Source organism: Canis aureus, chromosome 18, assembly GCF_053574225.1.
Source record: "Canis aureus isolate CA01 chromosome 18, VMU_Caureus_v.1.0, whole genome shotgun sequence".
Classification (NCBI taxonomy): domain Eukaryota; kingdom Metazoa; phylum Chordata; class Mammalia; order Carnivora; family Canidae; genus Canis; species Canis aureus.
The window spans coordinates 56,226,762-56,250,910 of NC_135628.1; the positions used below are offsets into that span (position 1 = coordinate 56,226,762).

The 24,149-nt window shown below is 50.5% G+C and overlaps 1 protein-coding gene across 4 annotated transcripts in view; it reads right to left on the reverse strand.

Annotated features, from left to right (window-relative positions):
• PLXNA4 (plexin A4) overlaps positions 1–24,149 on the reverse strand; it is a 427,922-nt gene that overhangs the window by 231,930 nt on the left and 171,843 nt on the right. Inside the window, exon 4 of one of the 4 annotated variants that reach the window (XM_077857381.1) lies at positions 4,222–4,563. The exons of the other annotated variants lie outside the window; for them this stretch is intronic. Within the exon in view, the coding sequence (XP_077713507.1) occupies positions 4,522–4,563 (42 nt within the window). The 3' untranslated portion in view covers positions 4,222–4,521. Of the gene's footprint in view, positions 1–4,221; positions 4,564–24,149 lie in introns of those variants that run through there. 4 annotated transcript variants of the gene reach the window in all.

The following is a 24,149-nucleotide window of genomic DNA, read 5'->3' on the forward strand; positions in this document are numbered from 1 at the left end:
GAGACTCTGTCCACCCAAGGGGCCACTGTGGCAGGATTCAGAAAGTCTCCACATTGCGAGGTTGTCCGGGACCGTGTAGATGCTGGCATGAGACCCCAGGGGAGGAAAAGGCAGCTGGTTGGAGCGAGGTTCCTGGAGAACCCACCGGCCTCCACGCCAGAGCGGCCATGGTTTCTCAGCTGGGGTGTAGCCTCTCCAGTGCTGGAGAACATCCAGCTTTTGGCCTTGGCTAATGCCCCCCCAGCTCTATTGAAAATTCTTAATGCTTCAAAACATCTTTTATAAAATCATCCATTTGTTTGTTTTCTTAATCTATACTTCGGTGGTAAAACTTGCCTTGCGTTGCCTATACTTGGCAGGGCCAACTCTCCGGGACTCTGTGTGTGCTATGTGTGTTACCTATTTCTTTTCCTTTCCTACCACTAACATAAGAGGATATAAATAAATGTCAGTGAGTAGCAAATTCGTTCAATGGAGCAGGGAGCAGATCTGTTTCTTGGGTTCAGCTGACTCATTCTTAAAGCCCCTGCTCCCTACCCTGCTCCAGCACCCGGGGGCTATGACTAGGCCAGCCCATCCCCTGATTTTAGATATAACTAGATTCTCAAAAGGGTATAATATGTTCCGGGAGCTGATAGTCTTTTTTTTTTTTTCTTTTTTTTTTTAAGATTTATTTATTTATTTGAGAGAGAGAGATAGAGAATGAGTGGGGAGGGGCAGGAGGAAAAAGAGAGAGAGAGAGTCACAAGCAGACTCCGCCCTGAACACAAAGCCCGATGCAGGGCTCGATTTCAGAACCCTGAACTGAACTGAACTGAACTGAAAACAAGTCGCTGAACTGAAACCAAGAGTCAGTTGCTTAACCCACTGTACCACCAAGGCACCCCTGACAGCCCATTTTTGCCTCAAGTGTCCCCAGTGACGATGCCCGGCACCCTGACAGGTAGTGGGAGCTGATGCCTGGTTTGTGGGGGCACTTGCCATACTGATGGACAGAGGCAGAGGCAAAGGGAGGGCAGAAGAAAGGAGATCCCGCAGAAGAACATGGGCCGGGGGGTGGGGGAACTTGACTGCTAATGAATATGCCTTGGATGTTGGGGGAGGGGAGGCAGGTAAGAGCAGAGAAGTGACAGGGACAGGAGCAAAGAAGGAAATGATGAACCGAGTTTTAAGTTGGCTCTGTGTTATGTATATGATAGTCACAAAGGTGAGAGAAGGAGAGGAGGCAGGGAGGACAGGAAAGGATATAGATAAGTTAAGACAAGAGCCATTTGGGTGGACAAGAAAAAAGTTGGCCAAGAACTACCCCAGGAGCCCCTCCGGGATGGCCCAGGATGCACCATCTTCAGCTGCCTGTTTGACAGCCTCCAGGATCTTGAATCCCGTCTTATCAAAATTCCTCTCCGAAGACCTCACTGCCTCTCAGATGGAAGAGCCTATTTCTGGACATAGCTCTGTGAAGGAGGTGCTGGCATGGGGAAGGCACCCTCATGGAGGGTTTCATAAAGCTGAGGCTGCTAGAGAATTGATGGCCAAAACCAAAGTGGCGGTGAGCCTCAGGAGGCAGCCTCTGATTGGGGTGGCGTGGTGGGGAACCATCCCAGCAGTCCTTGAAATGGAGGAATCAAAGCAAAGACACAGGGATGATGACTTCCTTATCACAGCCCACGGTTGGGGCCTTCCTGATCTGTCACCCCCAGTCTGCACTTGCCCTCAACGCACCCGCAAAGTCTTGGACTCCCTCAGCCGCTGAAGAGGGGTTGGTCCACAGAAACAGGCTGAGAAATAACCCCGGGGAAACCTAATTGCGGAGGTAGAGAATTCAACCTGGAATGCAAACCTGCTACTGTGCGTTCCCAAACCAAAACCGTATTGTCTTTTCATTATGTGTGTCACCACCCTATTTAATTGTTGCTGATCACTGCCTCTAGACTGACACCCGTATGCTTTGGGAAAAAACTTCTTTCTGGTGACATGCTGTGCGGGGCCAGATGTTGAGCAAAAATGGCCAATAAAGAGCTTACATTTTCCAATCCACAAGGTGCAGAAATAGGGGAAGGGGATTAAGAGGTACAAACTTCCAGTTAAAAATAAGTAAGTCATGGGGATGTAATGTACAGCACTGGGAATACAGTCAATAGTGTTGTGATGGTTTTGTACGGCGATAGCAACTCGACTTACTGTGGGGATCATTTCCAAATGCACACAAATATCCAATCACTGTGATGTACACCTGACCTAAGAGGATATCGTATGTCAATTAGACTTCAATAATAACAAAAAGAAGCAGAGAGGAATGGCCAAGCCAAGGCAGATTTGAGAACCCTAAGTGGTTCTGCCATTTAGAATTTTTAAATTTCACTTGAACAAACTGCATAGCATTCAGTATCACCACACGTGTCACACACATGATGTGGTCTGTATCTATTCCTCGAGCAATGTCTTCCGCATTGAAAACATCTTGGATACCTACATGGCTTCTTTTCTGGTAGGTGCTGGTCTTCTAAAAGAGGTGACATGGGCCCATGGTGGCTCCCTCTTCTTAATGACACCTGCTCAGCTACTCTACCCTCTGTCTCGGGCGGGAGCAGAAACTCTACGCTGATTCGAGTGTCTTCTCTATCCTTAAATTCATCCCAGGTCAGGAGATGTTGCTCATCGTCTCCCACAAGCCACAGACCTGAGACCAGCATGATAAGCAGGAAAGACAAAGGCTTTTAGAATGAAACCACAAGGCTTTAAGTCCTCAGAGAGAATAGAGCCTGACATACAGTAGGCACTGGACAAGTCCCCAGTGAATGAAATTCTGGCTCTGTCCTCACCAACAGTGAGATTTTGTGTAAATTCTCAAAGCCTCAACTTTCTCACCTCTCAACAGGGAAGGGTAGAAGGCTTAAAGAAGATAGTCTATGCTTGTGGGTTCAGTAGAGGGCTTGGCATGGAAAGGAAGGAAGCACTAAGGAAATGGACATTTTTTAAAGTATCTGTGAGCAAAATCATAAAACACTTTAATGCGATGCCAATGATAAAATGCTGAACATTTATTGTGTACGTACTATTTATTGCTAGGCACTTTTCTGAGAGCTTAGAATCCATTATCCTTTTTAATCTTCACTGTACTATGTGGCTGGTAAATATCATGATCTCCATTTTGCACACGCAACAATCCCAAGTTTTGAAAGTGGCTAGGGCATGACAGAAGTAGTGAGGAAGCCTATAATGCAGGCAGACAAGCCCTGGCTACCCACCAGTCCTCCCTGAACTTCAATGTTGAGCTAATCCCCATTCCCAGCTACCAGTGGCCCCAGTCATTGGCCAAGCCCAGTCTTGCAATGTCTTCCTCCCCAGGGCCCGCAAGACAAGTCATGAGGAAGACAGGGGAAAGGTGACCATCCCTCACATGCTAGGCTGCTGCATTCTAGATGAACTGAGTGAGTGTGAGCTGCTGAGACTAGGGGGCAGTTTAGCTTGTTTGGGTCATGGACCCCTCCTGGAGCAGGAGACACAGATGCACATCCACCTTTCTGGCTTGTTTTGCTCCCCACCCCACCCCTGCCATAATCCAGATCACATTATTGCTCTGAAACTCAGAGGCCTTTTGAAGTCATTGTGTTCAGACTATAAAACACATATACACAAAACTGCTGGCCTTCATTAGGGGGAGGAAAAGCTGTTGGATGGTTTGGCTACTAACTGCTTTTCGGCTTTTTAGCAGTGGCTTTAAATAATGAGGCACCCATGGAAGTAAGGTTGTGGAGGAGGGGTGCTACAGCAGCAACAAAAGGGAGGAATCTGGGAAAGTGGGAAACTTTCATCCAAGATAAGAAACCCTTACAGCTCTTATTAGGCTTGCTGCTCCGTCAGGGAGGTCCCCTGGCTTTAATAAAATCTCATTTTCCCCTTAAACTGTCCCATGTGGTAGGGGCCTAGAGTTTAATAGGGATATAAGAGATGATTCCAACCTGAGGCTCAGGTGGCTGCGCTCCCCCCGCCCCCTCTGGCCAGCAGCTGGGATTGATTGCAGAGCCGCCGATCCAGCCACACACCAGCCATGGCACATCAGAGATCATCTCGAGCCATTTCATGCTGACTTGGGCCAGACCAAGATGGCAGCCTGGCTCCCATGCATTCCTGCTTTGAGAAAAGAGAAGCTCGTCCTGGTCTTTATTAAGAGACAACCAAAGAGTAATTCGACCAGTTTCAACATGTGATTTATTAGGGGGCATGTGCATTTGAAAGACTCCGTGGCTTTAATCCATGCCTGACTCCTTAAGGTTCCCATCAGCATTGGATGGCTGTGTTCATTAGGAGCTGCAGATTGTAATGAACTCATCTCTCCTGTCACATGCAATTCTATCCGGGGGGTCTCACTCTCAGTTCTGAGGGGCTGATCTTCCACGTCCAATACCACATGACAGACTCCTTCCCCAGACAAGCAGGATGTCAAAGGTAAAGCTGTTGAGAGGTGCCAGGCCCGAGCCAGTGGAGGTTGAGGGGAAGGTAAGCATGAGCAGCTCATAATTAGAAGTCACTGGTGGGCATCAGAATACATCCAGCAGAAATCTGTAGAGATGAACACACCCAGAGTCTTTGACAGGTGCTGGTGTTGGTCCTTGCCTTTTCTTCCACTATGCAAAAGGCACACAAGTTGTTAAGCCCTTGAACCCTAACCCCAAGACAAGCAGAAACACCATGTCTAGCAACACAGTCTTCACTTCTAGGCAAATCTGTGTGATGTGCTCATACCAACAGAGAACACAGAATGCTCATCTCACTATTTTTTATCAATTCAAACAGGTGAGCTTACTCTTACATGACAATGTTCTAACATTCTTTAGGGGAACAGCAAAAAGAAAACAAATGAAAAACATGTGATGGAGTAAGTCTGGCACCCAGAGTCAGTTATGGCCATTAACTGACAAGTTCATTTCTGAGCTCTGTGTTCTTTCCAAGGTGTCAGAGAGATACCCCAACAAACAGTGTGCTGAAGTGTGTGCAGTAAAGACCAACAGAGGTAGGGCTGCCTCCTTGCCCTCCCCTCATTTCCATCCTGGATGTCACAAGCTCACTTTAGCCCGGCCTCAAATGTTGATGCCCTGTCTGTCTTCCCATTACAGAGTGGGGAGTTTGACTGGGGTCTTGTGTCCTGGTGGAGGTCTGGACAGACCCGACCATGATGGCACAGATGTCTTGCCTTTGAGCATTCTTCAGAAGCTCAAATCACTCTCAGCTTCATCCCAGTCCAGCCTCCAGAAGGATTTAGGACAACATCCATCATTAAATTCACATCTTCCCGAGGGGTCCAGAAGTCTGCTTGTTCCTCAAGAAGTGGAAGAGTCTTTGTAGGCTCAAGGGCATGCCAGGTAGACAGGGTTCCTCCACCCTCGGCTCCCTTCATCAAAAACCAATTCTCTATGCACTCTTCAGTGTATTGGCACTGGGGACCTAAAGCCATATGTCACTGCCCCTGCCCCACAGGGTATCACAAAGAGCCCCAGAAGGAAAACAGACGGCTGATCAAACAACCATAATACAGTGTGGTCTACACAAACATGGAAACTTCAGGGGTGAATTCGTAGTCCTGGAAATAGGGTGATTGGTTCTGCCTGGGAGTGAGGAGGAGAAAGAAGGGATCAGAGAAGACCCTTCCCTGAGTAGGTAATATCTGATCTGAGGAGGAGCTCCTAGAACAGTCAGAGAGCAGGAAAGACGCTGTAGACAGAGAAGGCATGATATTCTCAGTCAGAGGGGTGGGAACCAGCATGGCCTGCTGGCAGGGGATGGGGGCAGGCGCAGCACAATTCAGAGTTGCTGGAGTGAGGACAGTGTGGAGCAGGGGGGCCTCGCGTTGAATTTAGAAAGGAAAAATGTTCACGGGAACCAAGAGGGGCAGAGAGCAATATACCCTGCCCATTCATGTGGTAGCAAACGGTGGGCAGTAGGGTTTGCATCCCAGTTCCACGGGCGTGGCCTCAGACACACCCCCCCAGATCACCCAGTGCCTCAGTCTACCTGCCCTCCCAGTGTTGCTGCGAGAATCAAATGTAGGTAGGACGGTAGGGAATGGAGAAGTCCGAGGGCTTTTAGTCCTCATGACCAGGCATGTTGGCTTTGGCCCAGGGCTGTACAGAGTTTGCTGAAAAACCCCTGGAGTCTACACGCTAGGGGAGGAGGTGCCACGCGCCGTGAGGCAGAGCACAGAACTGTGGGTGCGGGGGGCCGATGCAGGGGGGGCCTCTGTTCACTGCATCCCAATCAAGTGTACCCATATATCTTCCCTTAAAGGGTCTTTTTTTTTGAAGGCTCTTCAAACTCTATGACTATGACTATACACACTCTATGATGTTAGGCCAGGCGCTTTCAGCGGGAAGCAACCAGAAGGAACCAAATTGCTGCTGTGAAATCTCCGCTTGCAGGAAGCGATTTGCTCAGTGATAACCAGTTCTCAGGAGCCCCGATCAATCACTGTTCAGACAGGAGCGGCCTCCCGGCCTCCTAATGTCTCATCCCACCGTGCAGGCAGCCCATCAGCGCTAATTTCATCGGGCAGGCCCTGCCCGCCACTTTGGCCTGGGTTTGGGATCAGAAGACGGCGTCCCCGTGTGCGTGACTGTCCTAGCGAGGGTGTGAGCTGACTGTCACCCCGGCACGGTCCCACCGGCCCCCAGGCTTCCTTGTACCCCTGCCCCTCCGGGTCCGCCCTCGGATCGTGGGAAGCAGGGCTAATCACCTCCGGCTTTCTGGCTTTCGGGGGAAGCGCTGGATCCCGCCCTGGGCTATGTTTGCTCCCGGAGAAGCTACTCCTGCCTGCCTTGCTCTCTCTTCATCAAACATGAATGCCAGCAAACCTCCTCTCGCGGCCTCATGAATTTTGTAAAAAACAAAACACGGGGAAAAGAACCTCTACGCGGTATTCCCCAGACGCTCTGCAGCAGACGGCGCGACGCTCTCCGGCGCCTGCCCCTGGCCCGGCGAGGCTGGTTGGGAGGAGCCGTGAACGCCAAGCGCTCACGCTGCCCAGCGGCAGCCCAGCAGCCTTGTTTCCTGGGCCCAGTGGAAAGAGCCAGGGCCCAAAATAAGTCAGTTCTCTCCTCTTCCCACCAAAATCGTCTCAAATGATTTCAGTCCTGAAGATCACTTTTCCGAGCCCAATGCCCCGTCTCCGGCTTCCAGGCTCTAGAGGACGGCACTTGCAGGATGTTTCTCCGACGGGCTCGGCGCTTCTCCACGCCCCGGCTTCTTCAGGCCCGAAATAAAAGAAGGCAAAGGAGAGGGGAGAGCTGGGTGGTCACCGCACGTGGGGGGAGCCCTGATGGGGAGCGCTCCCCACCTTCGGTACCCGCGCACCTGCCCGGCAGCGCCGGCGCCTCGGGTACCTCCGCCTCACGGAGCCCGCGGCCCGAGCCTCCTGCCCTCCTGCCCCAGTGCTGCGCCGCGAGGACACACCATTTGAGTCCCTCCTGCCCCTCGGCGGCCACCAGCACAGAACTGCTTTCCACCCGGCCACCACCTGCTCTCCGGGAGACCGTGCGCGTGAAGAAGTGCCTGGCGGTAGCGAGGCCCGGGGCTGAGGAGAGGACAGAGCTGAGGGGGCTGGCCCGACGGAGCACTGTGGTCACAACACTGTCTCGGAGGAGAGGAGAGGAGAGGAGAGGAGAGGAGAGGGTGACACACTCGGGCTTCAGGCCTCCAGGGTGCTCAGGGCCGCGGGGAGGGCCACCAGAGGGCCAGCGGCCTTTGGAGCAAGCGTCCCCCTTGTGTTAACGCTGCACCACTCTCCTGACTAGGAGGCGAGGAGGCAGGAGTGACACCCTGGTGACTCCATCTCTTGCCCCCACTGTCACCTGCTCCTGGTAAAACCATCTATGTGTCACCAGAGTCCTCCAATTATCTTGTTTCTGTCAGAAGCGCAGAAGGGACTCTCGAGTCACGACGCTACCTGCAAGTGGGCACTAATTGTTACGGCTCAGGGTCCTACACAGCAGAAGTGATTCTTCCCTCATGTGCCCGAGGTCTAGTGTTCTCAAGCCATAAAAATAGTTCTTTCCATTTAGAATTGAAAACCAGCTTTAGAGCAAAGAGGAAGAGTATTTAATGCAGAGTTCTCACCACCTCCGGCACACGACTGGTATATGGTACGTGCCGGGTGATTGTTCCTCAAGAGTGTGGTTCATGCCAAGGCCCTCTACCATGGAGCAACCACAGGAGATCAGGGGGGTTTGAGGAGGAGGCATGCAGCATCCTGGGCCGTGGGGCATATTTCTGCAGACTCTGCTCATCTCTGACTACGGGAAGCCAGAAAAGTACCCCTGCAAGCTCCCCATTCCCCGAAAACTACCGGATGTTCCAGGAAGTTTCTTGGATCGCAGCCGAAGTAAGTTACTAACTTGGATCAGTCATTTCACTTCTCTGGCTTTCAAATCTTCATTTGTAAAAGGGATTTTAGGGAAAGAGAAGGAGAATGATTTAGAATGCTCAAAAGTCCCTCCCACCTCTGAGTTTCTTTGAACCACTAAGATTTGGAATTCTACTCAAGGGTAGCAGGATATACCTCTAGTTGAGATTTAGTCTACTTTCAACCAAAATAGTAGCCAACACCTTTCTGAAATGGGTATGTGTCCTCCTGTTTAAGACTTCTGAAATGGTACTCGCTTTGGCAGCACATATACTAACACTTCTGAAGTGGCCATTAGTTCTCTAATCTGTAACGGCAGCCCATCAAATGGGCAAAAGTTCTCTGAGGCTGAAGATGTTCAAGTGTAGGCTGGGTTGTAATCCAGAAACTTGGCTGGGCTCTTGCATGTGAGCAAGGGTGCGTGTATATTGCAGGAGTCGGTATATAGCATCCAAGGAGTGGTTAAATGAGGCAACTTTTTCTCTCCCTTCTCACTCTGGGAGCCTATGATGTAGAAGAAAGCTAGGAGTTAATTCATGCCAAATGCCTTTAATAAAACCAAATGCAGAGGAGGAAGGAATGGAGGTTGCATCTCAAAGTTTTGTCTGAGAAGCGCTTCTCTTTCCAAAGCATCCATGGCTCTGTCCTCCAGCTGCCCCCTGGACTTGGAGAGTACATCCGTGGAAGCCCTCCATCCATCCTTGACTGTGGGCTCCTGGAGAACAGGGGCTGCGCTTTACCCTTTGATGTTTCCTTTAGTGACCACCAGAGCGCCAAGAACATAATCACCATTAATCCAATGTTGGAGGAAAGGATGAAAGAATACATGAAGAAACAATCTCGCCTGAATCACAATCATCAATGACAAAGTCAACATTAGATCTTGGGCTTCCTGAAACCCCAGGTATAGCTCTTCATGCTAACTCTGCACATTTCACAAGCAATGAAAGATAGCATCTATCTTGAGATTGCAAGGCCTTTGGGGGTACGGACCGGTCCTTTAGTTCTTGCCTGACCTTTACCACTTGCACACACGATCTTGGAGCCAGCTGCCACCAGCTCCTCACACCACAGCACGTGAGCCCTGAGATGGCACTCACTACGTGATATAAAGGTGCTGACTCACTGATGGCTTGAGACTTGCCTGCATGTTGCTGAAACTGGCCCCATGTGGGATTCCAGGAGTAGAAGCAGCCCCGCCCCTTGGGGCTTCTGGGAACCACAGACAACTTTTTTAATGAACCAAAATACCTAAGAAACAGCCCTCTGGACAGTTGTTATCTATTGCTCAACTCCCCACAGACAGCAGCCTGTGGAATTTGCAGGTTGTGGTCACGTGTAATGCGTGGCAGGGTAGCAACCTCCATGGTAACAACCAGGAGACATGCTTACTCGACCTTCTCCCCCAGGAGCTTGTTCTTCCTCCACCATTGGCTAAACTGCCCTGGTCTCTGGGAGCAGATGGGTGGATCCGAGAACCTGCCCTGGATGCAGAGTGAGGCTTGGAGGGGGAAGCAGATGAGGAGATGGCGCCCTGCATCCCTTGCCTGTTGGTTTGGGTACAGAGAGCTGCCAGCTTCAAATTTCATGACCGTGATTTCAAGAAGCCCACCAACATTCCAAGAACCCCACAAATAGGCAGCAGTTCTCCGCAGGGAGGCTGTAGAGGAGATAGGACAGGTTTCAGTTTCAGGGGAAGGGCTCTGTGGGAGTGAGCTCTGATGGGGTTTGGCAAAGTCAACGTAAATGATGCTCTAGGGCAGTGGTTTCCAAATCTTGGTGAGCGGAAGCATCACCTGAAGAAATGCTGAAACTCCGATGGCCAGTCCCCAACTCTGGAGTGCCTACCTCTGTTAAGTCTGGGGCCAGAATATGCATGTCTAACAAGTTCCCAGTTGATGCTGTTGTTGGTGTCCAGGAACCATGGCCTTCGGGAAGAATGGGCTTTATTCAAACTAAAGGGACGTAGGCAAGAGAGAAACCAGAACTTTCCTACAGTCAGGGTTAGGAACGAGGCAGGATATCAGGTTACAGAAGCCAGTTGGGAAATCTCCTGGGCAAGACACTCATGTTTCTCTAATAGGTCTAAATCCGTTCCGCTTAGGTACAACACAGTTTTATCTACGACGGATTATATTTATATTCAGTTTCTATGTGAGACTAGAGAGCCTCCTATGTTCCAAGCACAGTGATAGTTGCTATTACATATAATCACGGTTGCAATTTGGGGGTTGATTGTTGGTTTTTACCCTTGTGTTGCACATGAGGAAACCGAGACTCGGACAAAGTCCCTCAGCTGCTCTGACATAGAAAAGGATTCAAACGCACATCTCCAGTCTCACCATATCTTCTTTTAGGTGGGGGCAGAGCTGTGCAGACCAATATTTTCCTATGTTGTCTACTGTGTGATGGTGTCCTACAAGATGTTAAAAACAAACGTGACCCAAAATGTGATCCCATGGTCAAATAAGTTTGGAGAAAACAAATGCAAACAAATAATTTACTGGCAGACTACTCAGGTATTTGAATGTACTTAAGTGTAGTATGAATCTCAAAGAGGGAGCTGGACAGCATTTCCCAAATTTGATCCAATATTATTTTTAGAGAGAGAAAGAGAGAGAACACGAAAGAGAGAGAGCGAGTGTGAAAGGCAGAGGGACAGAGGGAGACAGAGAGAGAGAGTCTTAAGCAGTCTCCGTGCTCAGCACAGAGCCTGACACAGGGCTCAATCTCATGAACCCAAGACCATGACCTGAGTCGAAATCAAGAGTCAGACGCTTAACCAACTGAGCCACCCAGGCACCCCGGATATGATCATTTTTATTCAAAAACAATTACTTAAATTCCAAGTGACATTACAGTTATGTAAAACACAGTCTGGTAACATCTGGCATCGATATTAAGGAGGCAAAAAATTGACACCACTAGCCCATATTCTGCGTCACACACACATGTGCATGTGCGCATTCAGGGTAAACATGTAGACCATGTCTGATGTGATCCAAGTTACAGTCCTGCACCATTTGCCCAGGCACAGACTTCTAGTGGAGGGCCCAGACACGGCGTGATAGTGGCGTGACTCTGTGTCCACCCCCCCACCCCACAGGATGCAGAGGGCCTGGCTATCACCTGCTAACCTCCCCTCTCCACCTCCCTAGGCTTCCTGAGCCACAGATTCCAACTACAACTGTTAGTCATTGCAGCTCCTCTTAATTAATTATTCACACTTCTATGTTTGCTTGCATTGAGGAAGAAAAAAAGAAAAAGGTCACAGGGATGAGAAATATGAAGGAGAAAGGAAAAAAGGAGGCCAGGGTCTCTTTCCTGTGCATGGCATAAGGATAGAGCCATTGGGAGATTTTTCTAAGTTGTCTGCATTTGTTGCCCCTGACTAAGCAAATGGGCTAGAGGTTCCTTGATTCCCCGAAGCCACAAGAAGAGGAAGCAGAAGAGTTAAGCCCATGGCTCATCTCAGGGGTCGCAGGGATGCTGTCCCAGGCTCCAGTGAGAGCCTCTCGGGGTTGTTTGCTGTGCTTGCCTGGGTATATTAGAGCAGCTGAGGAGTGCTGCACAGAAGCAAGAACCCTGCAGCTGCTGGCTCCTGTCCGTCCTGCAGCCTGCTCCATGCTCCGAGTCTCTCTGGGGAAAACCAAGAGGACTGTTCAAACTCACCTGGGGAGATGCAGGTGAGAACCAAACGTGGGATCTCTGTGGCAGGGCCTTCCAGGCCCCCAAGAGCCTCTTGCCCTAAGCATGCCTAGTCAATTTTGTCAAAATGATCAAGATTTTAAATTGCTATGTGTGGCATTTTGCAAATGGAGATTGCTATGGCATCAGCTCATTAATAACAGAGAGAGTATTGGCATGGTCTGCAATCACGGTTATTGCTATCGAAATTATCTGCAATGATATGCTGTCCTTTGTATTCAAAGACAATGCTGCTAACACAGTACAATAAGTGCTTATTTTCCATTGCACAATTATCATATATTGTCTAAGCTACCAATATATTTGAGAGAGTGTTTGCAGTATGTATGTGTGGATGAGTGTGCATATCTATGTGTGTGTACATTTATATGTGTACATGTATTTATATGTACATATATGTATATACACACCCACAGGTGTACATATAGACACACACAAATGTACTTCTATATTATCGTGTTCTTGAATTGTTTCTGTGTATGCCTTTGCACTATTTTTTTTCCCTGGATAAGAATGCAAGTTCTTATGGACAGCAATTTGCTTTTGTATTTCTTCTGTACCATCCTTCATTCAAAACAGGGTGCATCCTTCACAGGAAGCCCTAAAGAAATCCTAGTTGGCTGGTGGATTTATCCCAGCAGTGGGGGAAGGCTCCTGCTGATTCCTCTATGCACACATCTTTCTCTGAGGCCCGCTCACCACATGGCCCTTATCATGCGATGGTCCCGCCACCAAGCAAACCCACTGACCCACTCAGAAAAAGAGCTTTTCATCACTGGGTCAACTGGCTGGCTGACTGCAGACCCTCAGGTTACATGTTGGTATTTCAAAACCTGTCTGTTCTCAGACCTGGACGTTACCCAAACAATTCTCCAGGATTTTTTTCTGTTTTTTAAATTTTGCTTTTTTCCATTATGAAAACACTAAGTACTCCTTAAAGGAAGCTTGAGAAAATGTAGATAAATAGAAAAAATAAATTGCATCTTGTCCCATTTTCCAAGCATGACTATTGTTAGCATTTTGGTAGATTTCTTTCTAGTTTTTATTTTATGCATTACACAAGTTTTGTGCTTTTCTCACGTTTATTGCACAAGAATTGGTTACAATACTGGCCTTTATAAACTAAATTTTTAGTGGCTCTGTAATATACCAAATTTACCTAACCATTCCCCTATAAATTGGTCTTGAGATCAATTCCAATTTAGCCAAAAAATGCTGAAATATGTATCTTGGTGATTAGTACCATTCTTCTTTTTTCTTTTTTTTTAGTACCATTTTTCTTAAATTCAAAATTGATTCCTATAAAAATTATTGGTAGTTCAAAGGACCCGAATATTTTCAATATTCTTGCTAAATATTTACAAATTGTTTTCCAACAGTGTTGTACTAGTTAGAATTCCCAAGAGCCACACTTCAAATGCAAACAGCCACCTTCATATCTAACTCCTGGGACGTGTTTCTGAAGAACTGTTAATAATAATGCCTTTGGCTCTTTCAGAGTCTGTTTACCTGTCCCTCTGCAGGCTCAGATGGCCTATTATGGTCTCAGCCCCCCAGATATGGTCAGTCTGACACAGAGGGGGTACCACCTGCCCAATGAACTCTCTAGTTTCGGGACTCATTTCCAGCTCCAACTCTGGAGCAACCACCCAGACCGTACTTCTCAAGGCTCCATCACCTCCTGCAGACGGACGAGCTCCGACCCACAACAAGCATCACGCTGCTGTGCATCCCACAGGGATCATCTGGGGGATAGTAAGGTGAAGCTTAGCACGAGAATAAATTACAGCCTTTTCAACTGTTTCAAGTGATCAGATCACTGCATCTGTCTCTGACTTTACATTTTTGCCTTTGTGCATTCTTTACCCCCTTCTTTTTTTCCCCCAGTGAACTTGTAGAAATTATGAAAGCTTACAACACCAAATATTCTCACCTCCTATTTCATGCCCTGGAGTCTCCTCCCTGGCTTTCCTGACTGAGCATTATGGAATTGTACTGGTACTGGTCACGCAGAGGATGCGGCATGCCCAGCTGTGGCCCCTCGTGTGAAAGACAAGAGGCTGGACAATGCTGATTCACTGGACAACACTGGTTCACTTTCCTGTTGGTTCTCTCCTACGCCAGATGCTTATAGAGCTGTAGCACATGTGACCCGCCTTAGTGTGTGCTTCTAGCTTCCTCTTTCTTTCCTACTGTAGAGGCTGGTGTGGTTCTGAGCACTGAGGCAATTGCTTAATGCTCCAATAAGGGGGGCGCTCCATCCTCCCTGCCCTGTGTGTACACACACACACACACACACACACACACACACACACACACAAATGTCAGGTGACGTGGGCTGCAGAAGTGGAGATTATCCCGTCATATCAGGAAAGACAGAAACCAGGATGAAGAGACAACTGCATTCTGATGGGGGAGTCAGTTTTCCTGGAACACATGGTGGCAGCACAAATAGCACAGGCCATCCCGGAGCTCCAGTGTCCAGGAGGAGCACCCACCATGCCTGGGGCAGGGAAGGGAGACCAGCTGCCTTACCTTAGCTCAAAACTAAGCAGGGGGATGCTCTCAGAAGTCTTTTTTCCCCTAGAAATGGGAGCTGGCAGGATATGAGCACCGTGGTCATACTGTATAGATACTCTCCGTTTCCATTTTCCAGCCTCCAAGGCAGACAATATGCAAAGCAAGTCCATACAGCCCTAAAGTTTTTCTCGGTTTGGCTCCAGCTAGAGAGCAGGATCTCCAGAGCAACCATCGCTCTGAGAAATCTGGGATCCATCTGTATTGGGGGGCGAGGGGGCTGGTGTAGGGAAGAGGCTACCACCAGGCATCTAAATAAGACAAATCCTTTTAGTGTCTTAACAGACTGTAGTACACAGATGTGGCCATAAAGTCTCTTCTTCTCCTTCCCCTTCTCATTTTCAGTAAATATGGGTACAAAGGTTCGGTTTCACAAAATACGTTAAGGGGCTTGCTGGCCACAGTCATGACAAGGCCACAGTCATGGGTCCAAGCCCTGGATCAACCAAATAGCTTTGCTTTTGTTCCTTGGCCATGGTCACCACCCGCAGCCCCAGGCACCTGTGTGAGGAAGATATAGGATGGTATCTCTCACACAGCAAAAGGGAACAACCAGGGTAGGTCAGCTCATCCGCATCTCTGAAAGAACAGCTCAAAAACCCCACCTTATCAAGCACCTCCTTCCGTACCAAAGGCTGACATGCATGCACACACGTACATTCCTCCTGTGGTCAACCTGGAACATCATTAGCAAATTATATAAATTGAAAGGTAGAGCAGCTTTGGGTCATCTAATAAATCACAGACACAAATAAAAATCTAACCACTCAATTAAATCCAGCTTAGCTGAAATCATATCCTCTTTGAACACTGGAGTGGCTGATTTCCAAAGGATGTAAGAAGATCATTCAACACATGGTTATTCAATATCAACCCCTTTTTTCTGCGATTTTCAAACCTAATTAGCATTTAGTGAAGATGGCGAGATGTTCTGGAGAGCTTCTAGCGCTGAGGGATTCCCTCTCGCTCAGAATAGGGGAGCCTATAAAATCAACCCGTGACAAGGCATTGGTGGAGGGGACCCATGAGCTGCCCAACGTTGGGCAGGCGCTGAGGCTGGGGAATGAAAGAATAAGGAGAGCTTTGAAATGAGTCTTGCCTGTCCTGCGCCTCCTCCCCCACCAGGGTCATCCCTGCCAGTCCTGGCCAGCATTCGTGACAGCCCAGAGTGGGCCAAGTACAACAGAGACTGCGGCTGCAGGAAGCAAACTGGACTGTGTTTTCGTCTCTGACCGCTCCCCCAGCAGTCCCAGGCCTGCCAAATGACCGCAGGTCAAACACGGGCAGGCTCCAGCTGGCCCCATTCCCGTTGTGACTGCACTTAGGTTCATTAACACCAGGCCCTCCCCTGCGAGCACGCGAGCCAGGGAGCCTTGTCACTGGCCTGATTCACAGCCTGGCTTTTTCTTTCTCAAAGTGGGGCAGGTGGTTGCCACCGAGGCGCCAAGTCCTGCTTGGGGACCAGGGGAGTGGGCTGCTCAGCCCCAGTGTGGACACCCGTGAGGCTGCGTGTTCAGAGGCTCTCGGGCTGCCGATCTCCTGTGAGCTGGCCCTTCCTGGCATCATCAGAGGCTGAACTCCCCTGATACAAACCTTTGTCTGAAATACCCAGAAATCTGCCTGGGAAAGAACACACTGCCCGTGGAAAACAGGCGAGGTGAGGAAATGGCAAGGGCCTGCCTGGCTCGAGGCGAGGCGGGGGCCGCAGGGCTAGGGCGTCCTCTGCAGGGAACACGTGCCGCCAGGGTCAGTCGCAACCACACAGACACTTTTGCACATGAGCTGCAGAGATTCCGAGACTCCGGGAGACCACCAAGCGTGCCAGAAGTCATCTAGTCCACTGCTTCTCACTTGATCCGGGCTGAAGAGCTTTTCTGTAACATTTCCAACCCAGTTGTTGATGGATACTTTGGTCAAAAACCACGAAAAGAAATGACCAGAAAAAGGAAATTTCAAAACACCAAGTGCAAACACACCAACCACACCCTGGGACGTTGCAGCGACGCTGAATTCCTCTATAACTTTCGAGTGCTGGTTCTCGGTGTCTGTACCCAGCACGTCGCAGGCCATGAACAAGCAGTTTACAGACCACGTTCTGAATACACGAACCTAGACCTTTGCTCCTCAAAGTGTGGTTCAGGGGCCAGTATCGTCAGCATCACGTGACAGCTCTTTGGAAGTGCAGGCTCCTAGCCCCCCCCCCCCCCGCCCCAGCCACACCTACTGAATCTGAATCTGCATGTGCATGAGATCCACAGCTGATTTAGGCGTGCACTGCAGTTGGAGAAGCATGGGTGCAGATCGGGCTCCCGATTTAATAGATTACAATGTCGTCCTCGAATTCGAGGATCTTTGAATAAGCCACTCGAGATCCTTAATGTCGAAGCGTCTTGACTAAGTTGGAGAGGGGATGGACTACTCAGCAGAGCCTGCAGGCTGATGTATGCCGTGGCGCGAGGGTGGAGGAGAAAAGCGGAGCCCATGGGTGGCCGGACAGCGCCGGGGCCGGGAGCCAGCCCAGAAGAGGGAGCACGGGGGCGAGGGACGGTGGGGAAGCTGACTTTGGGAAGCTGGCACCTCACCAGGGTCCAGAGGGGAGTCCAAGGTCAGGCTGTTGGAGGAGACAACCCGATTCCACAACCCAGAGCGGGGCCCGCCCGGCTGGAGACAGAAGCAGGTTTATTTAGATCTTGTCTGCTTAGCTGCTTCACTGGCTGCAAGGAGTTTGATTATCATTCTCCAGGGCCCTGTGCCCTCAGCCAGAACCATGTTCTTAATGTGCTTGGCCATTAAGGGCTCTCTGTGCCCTGCTCTGTCTCCAGCAGCGCGCCAGAGAGGCCGGCAGCCCCCAGGGGCCTGCTTTCTGCACCCCTCCGCCAGCGCGTCTGTGCCTGTGTCTGGGGCTGCAGACCCGCTTCAATCAATTCCCACTGAGGGGCAGCCCTGGTCCTTAATTAAACATTGAACCTGAACATGGGGGAGGACAGAAGTCGCAGCCCCATTAGTCCAGCCAGGGAAATCACAAGGGACACTCACTGACTCCCAAGCAACCCCTAACTCTGGGGTCACAGTTCCAGGGCTCCCCTTCCCGGGGGCCACCCTGGGCCACTGTGGCCCACCTGCACTGTTATTCTGACCCTCACTTCCTTCTGACCCTCACGGGACTCTTCTCCTCTTTCACCTAAAATCCTCACTTCATAGAGCTCGAGAGACCCTCGGAACCGAGGTCCCAGGTAGCCACTTGTCTTGCTCACAGTTACCCAGCTGGTTTGTGTTGCTGCCTAAGATAACATGGGAAAATGTGGGATTTGTGAGTCACTCACCCATACTGATCCCAGTCTCGAGACAGTCCACCCCAATGACAGCTTCGGTACCCCAATATTTTATCATAAGAATCTGCCCCAACTCCCAGTTTTGATTCAGAGAAAATAATCTGCTTATTAAAACAATTTCCTCTGGTCCTGCATCTAGCCCTTTGGAGAATAAGTCATAAAGAGTTTCACCCAGAGGGGTGCCCAGAGGCCTTGGGGCCCATACTAGGGCCACACTGGTCTCAACAGTGGCCAGACCAGGAACCGTGTTGACCTCTTGCTGTGGGGTTCAGGACCCACTCAAGCCTGGGGCTCATCCGTTTAAGCAGCCTCTCTCATCCCTTTTAGTTCCGGGAGATTCTAGGGAGCACCAGCCTTCATTATTCTATGCTTCAAAGTGGGGCTTCTTCCTGTCAAGTCCTATAACGTATGAGAAGAACCTGAAACACATAAGCAGTGACAAGCAGCTCAGAGCCAAGGTGATGGCCTTCCCAGAACTCTGGCTGGAAATGACAGTGCTCTCAAAAGGAAAGGCCCCGCTGCAAATCCATCTCTCGCTAACTTTACCTTTTGACAGAGAGAGCTCCAGCACATGCCATAGCATGACCTGAGATTCTTTGCCCCATGTGTCCTCACCCGCTTTCTCACCAGCAACACTCCACCCTCAGTGTTTCCTAAGAAATGCTTGTCCCGTGCCCCCAGCATTTCAGCATACTCTTGGGATCCCTTGAAAGTTCAACTTAGCATTCACTTCCTCGCATTGGCTGGGCATGAAACGGGCAAAGGCTTTCTGTTTCTCCTTTTTGCTTTTCATCCTGGAAAAGGATGCTTATAATAAAAAGGGAAATTATTTGGTGACTCAAAAGTTAATGGAAGAGAAGACCATGGGACTGGAAGGCACGTGGAGAGTGAACTCAAGTAATTTCCCCCAAGAGCCCCTGGTCTTAAGGGGTTTCCCTTTTGCCCAACCTTCTCCTTCTGAATGACGCGGAGGAATGGCAGCATCTTCCGGTTGTTTCTGCTTCTCTCCAAACACAGCATCATGGAGAGGTGACTATGTCCCGAGCCAGGAGCACCAGAAGCTGGAAGAGCACCAGAAGCTGGTAGAAGCAGAGTTGTGGCATCCACGTGTGCGTGGCCACGAACCATCGTGGCATCGGGGAGACAGACCACACATCGGAAACGCAAGGGGTGATGTCCCGCATTAGGGCCAGGATGGGGAGAATCAGGGGATCCACTTCTCTTCTCTTGCTCGAGCTTCCTCATTCTGGTTTCCATATCATACCAATGAGACGAGCAAGGAATGTTGGAGGGGATGGTGGGACCTCCGTGAGTCTGTCTTCTGCTAGTGAGGGTGACATGGGCAGATACACTTCTATCATTTCCCTGATTCCCAATGTGAGATAAAGGACAACCTCAAGGGATAGTGCAGTATCCCCGAGTTGGGAAAGTGAGGAATCCCCTCCACCCTTGAACCTGAAGGAGAATGGGATGGGAATGGTTCCTGGAAGCTGAAAGGAGAAAGGCTTCCATGGCCAGTTTGAGAGAAGTGATCTAGTAGGTAAAGGACACAGGTGGCCCGAGGCTACCCAGGAGACAGTGGCAGGAAGGGGTAGCAGTGAGGACCTGAGGACCTGGGGACCCTTAGCCTCTCTCTTTTCCACCCCACTCTCCTGATAAACTCCTCATTGTTAAAACCAACTGGAAGTCAGAGGCAAATGAGCCCAAGGAGTCTACAGAAGCTGCAGAGGATCTGGGGCATGAACAAAAGACAGGGATAGACATACATCACAGCATGATGTGGGAATTACTTATATTTCTGTCCTCCTAGTTCATTGAGGGTAGAGTCTGTGTGCCCTGTGCTTGAAGGACATTCAATTACTATTTATTACACTAACAAGTGAAAGTATGAAGGAAGGAAGGAAGGAAGGAAGGAAGGAAGGAAGGAAGGAAGGAAGGCCGGCCATCAGGAGGGGAAGCAAAGCTAACCAGCCCTCGTATAGTATCTAAACGTGAGCCTGGTTATTATTATCTCTAACCTGTAGTTCAGGTTCACCCTCTAATGTTTGTGGGAAGCTGTTATTCCTGGCCTGTCCTCTGAATGCTTCCAGGGAAACAATTCCTCGACTTTCCTAGGCCTCTCACTGATCAGAGTCATGATAGTCCAAGTTGGAAAGGGCCTCATATGGGGAGCCGATGCTCTGGGCAGGGGGTTGGGTGCCCCAGAGCCCCTGGAAGTTACTTCTGAACTCAGTGCCCTTTGCAGTGAGGTGCCACGTGCCTCGCTCAGCAGTCACTATGTTAACTGCCAGTCCTCAGCCTCCTCTAGATTGTCTGAGGAGCCCTGCCATTGGAAGCTGTGGCAACTCTGGGCCTCAAACCAGGGCACACACACAGACTCGGCATCCAGCTGAGCTCGGGGCCAGTTAGCAGATGAGGCATAACCATTTGCAAAACCCTACAGCCTCTCTGCATCTGTCTGAGCACCCACGCCTGTGGTCAGGTCCATAGAAGGCCATCTTCTTCCGCTGGCATGCAGCACCCTACAACCCCTCCACAGCCAAATAAAGCCTGAGTTCCTCATACAGGCTGTCAATATACTCCTCTAAGTGTGTTCCCCTCCTTTGTCCACTTTTTGTTTGCCAAGTTTCACTTATCCCTCCAGATCCAGCTCATGCTCTCTTTCTCTATCAGCACCCTTCCTACACCACTGGGCCGGAGCCTGACCCAGCCCCGCCGTCCCAAGGAGGGCTCTCGACGCCCCCTTCCAGGCCCCACAGTGGGGGATGAATCCCTCAATTACAGCCACTAACAGGCAGTTTGTGTGCCTTACTCTCCCCCAGACTGTGATCCCCTCAAGGTCTGGGGGACCATCATTTTCATCTCATTATCAGCCCAGCACCTAAGTCAGTGCCTGGCACTTAGTAGTCCAGCGAATGAGCTTTAGCCTCGAGGGGCCACAATCAGAGCCTCTGGCCTGCATATCAGACCAACAGACCTGTGGAGAGCAAACTCTGCCACAAATTGGCATTGGACAGGGCTGATTTTTGCTGGAAGCCTCAATCACCTCATCTCTCTGGGCCTAATCTTATTAACTAAGCATTTCTTCATTGGTTCATTCAGGAATTCACCCGTTCACTCATCTGAGAAATATTTATTGAGCACCTGCTATGTGCCCCCGTGTTCAGCACCGGGCATTCAGAGGGGAAAGAGACATAGCCCTGACCCTCCAGCACCCCTTGGCCTAGAGGAAGAGAGAGAAGAGCCAACAGACATGGTAGGGGGAATAGAGGGGCCCGTGGGATCCACAGACGAGGTGTGTGACTGCACGTGGAGCACAGGGCACCCAGAGACATCAGAGTCTTGCCGCCCGGTTCGGTAGGGAAGAGGCTGGGGTGGTGGGGTGCTACCAGGACACTGACCTATGTCACCTTAAATGTGGCAGTAAAGCCAGGGGGCTGAACTCCAAAAGAGGGTTGTGCTGTCATCTAGAATCCCCAGCCAACTTGTGGTGAGGCCCATTTCAGATTCCAGGCACGGAGCTGTTGAGACACAGGCCACTAATTTACACCCATCCTCTGTTTTTTTTCCTCATGCTAACTGGCATCCCTGTCTGACCTTCCCCAATCCCCTGACAACCTGGGTGTCTGCCTGGCTAGCAGCCATCCAGAATTTATTTTTTTCCAAGCCCTGGCGGAGACCCAGGACACTTGGGAGGGGGCGGCAGGGGGATGGGAGCAGTGTGTGCTTATGCAAAGCCTGCCCTTCCATTCAGCCCAGGGCCCTGGGATGGGCCAGCTTCCCTGTGAAGTGATGCCCAGCCGGTAGGGCTGTTTCTGTCCTTCCCCCTTGAGATAGTCAGGCCGATTTCAGTGCAGATGGCATCAGCAGATGCCAGGTCCTAGGAGGACCCCTCCTCCCTAGCTAATGAGGGGAGCAGGTGAGCAAACCAGCAAAAGCGATCAGGGGTGGGGAGAGGAACAAATGCTAGATGACGAATGAGGAGAGCTGGGTTCCAGTCCCAACCCTGCCACAAATGTGCTGTGTGACATTGGGCAAGTGACTTCACCTCTCTGAACTTGAGTGTTCCTGTTGTCCGAGTGTGAGCTTCTAGCTGTCAGGACGGCGTCTACTGCGTTGACAGGAGAGAGAACCTGATCCTTACATCTATCCCACTAGTAGCCCGCTGTGTGACATTAAGTAAATCCCCTCACCTCTTTGTGCTAAGGCCAGCACGAGTTTATAAGTCACATTGCATTCAAACCGAGTTGGCGTAAAGTCAGAAGTCAGGGTCACACTGAAACCAAGAAGAAATCCTGAGGATCCATGAAACACATTCCCCCACTTGCTTCCCACTACCTCCCACCCCCGGGATTCCTGCCACAAGGATGGCCCTGGTCCACCTGCCACAATATCTGTCCTCCCCCGGGCTCCTGCCCTCCCTCCACACTTACAGACCTGCCTTGGCTTAGCCAGAGGCCTCGGCGGCCATCCGTGGCTCCGATCTGCCAGCCCAGTGAGTCCACGGCCAGCCGTGGGAATTCTCAGCCTTTAGGGACCCAGGTCAGGTCCTCACCTTGTGTAAATGTGGCCCTGCCTTGCAGGGTCGGGTGTGGCCAGGTGTACACCTGGCGGAGGGGACGCAGTGCCTCTCTCCAACCCCACAGCAAGTGGGTAAAACCCAGGGCCATTGATAAGCAGCCATGAGGCCTATTGATCAGATAACTCCCTTCTTCACTCCTGGAAATAGTGCGAGAAACACCCAATTAGGCATTCAGGTGTGGACTTGAGCACAGACTAGCCACAGCAGCCCCTCCAGCCACATAGAAAATGCACACGTGTGTGTGCTGCAAAATGACAGGGAAACGGGCTTTCCAGAGCTAGTCAGCACGGCCGAGGATAAGGGGTGCTTGGTGACGGTCCAGGGAATGAGGGGACTGTAGGGGTGCGGCAGGGTAGATAGGAAGTTTCTTTAGACTCTGAAGCCCAGGGGAGGAGGAAATAAGTAAGAGACAGCTTGAGAGGGAAGATCCCGGAGGGAGTCCTGCTGATGAAGAATGCACCTGTGGGCTGGGGGCGAGGGGTTGTTTTCAAAGTGTTGTAGGCAGCCAGGCACCTCCAACCTACACGGTTCATATCTGGCCATGTGGCTGCTGCTGGGCTGCTGGGGCAGAACCAGAGGGCTTTGAAACTTGGAGAGCCTCTGGAAGGGATGCGAAGACCCAAGGGCCCCTAGATAGCCATGGAAGCTTCTGCAGTAACAGCCGTAGCCCACATTTACGTAGCACTCGCATAAATTAACTCTGGTTTTCACAACAGCACTGTAAGGTAAGTCCGGCTGTGTTCCACGGGTTACAGATAAGGAACGGACGGCACGGAGAGCTTAAGAAGCACACCCAAAGTTAAACAGAGGATTCGTGCCAGAGCCAGACCTCGAACCCGTGTCTTCTTGCAAAGCCTGTGTCCCTAACCACTACGGCCTCTCTGCAGTGGATCAGGAGGCTGCCGTCCTCAGGGCAGGGCCCTGCCGCTGTGGGTGTAACCTGCCAGAAGGACTGGAGACTCCAGGGCCAGCCCCTGCCCAGGCCTGGGGGACCTGAGGGAATCCAGCCCCAAGACCTAGCCCCAGGCACCTGCTGCTCTCACAGCTGGCCTGGGCGGGGGCTGGGGACCTTACACCACCCACATCCTCCACAGGGACACCCAGGCATCAGTTTTAGGTTGAAAACTTCCCACAGCAGCCCAGCATTCCCCAAACTTTTACAAATGCTGGAAGATAAAAGCGCAGGAACCGGCATGAATGGAGTGGGTTTTTAAGAGACTGTGTTTAACATCAAGATCCCTCTGATGTGAGTAATTTGGATTCTGATGCATTTCTAGATTGTTTGTTGAATTATGCATCAGCAGCTTCTGGTGCCATAAAAAGCGCCACTGTCACGCGGCTGCTCTGAAACCTGCAGCAATGGAGACAGTTGGGTTCACAGTTTGGATCCCAAGATCGGTCTTTGATGATCACGAACCAAGCAGAAAGAGAGAGAGGCAAGGAGATGTGGAGAGAAGCCGATGGGAAGATTCGGGGAGAGGAGTGAGATGAGCTCACTCCAACCCACACGCTCATGAGAGCCCATGCCAGGAGCAGGGAAGGACCCAGAGAGAAG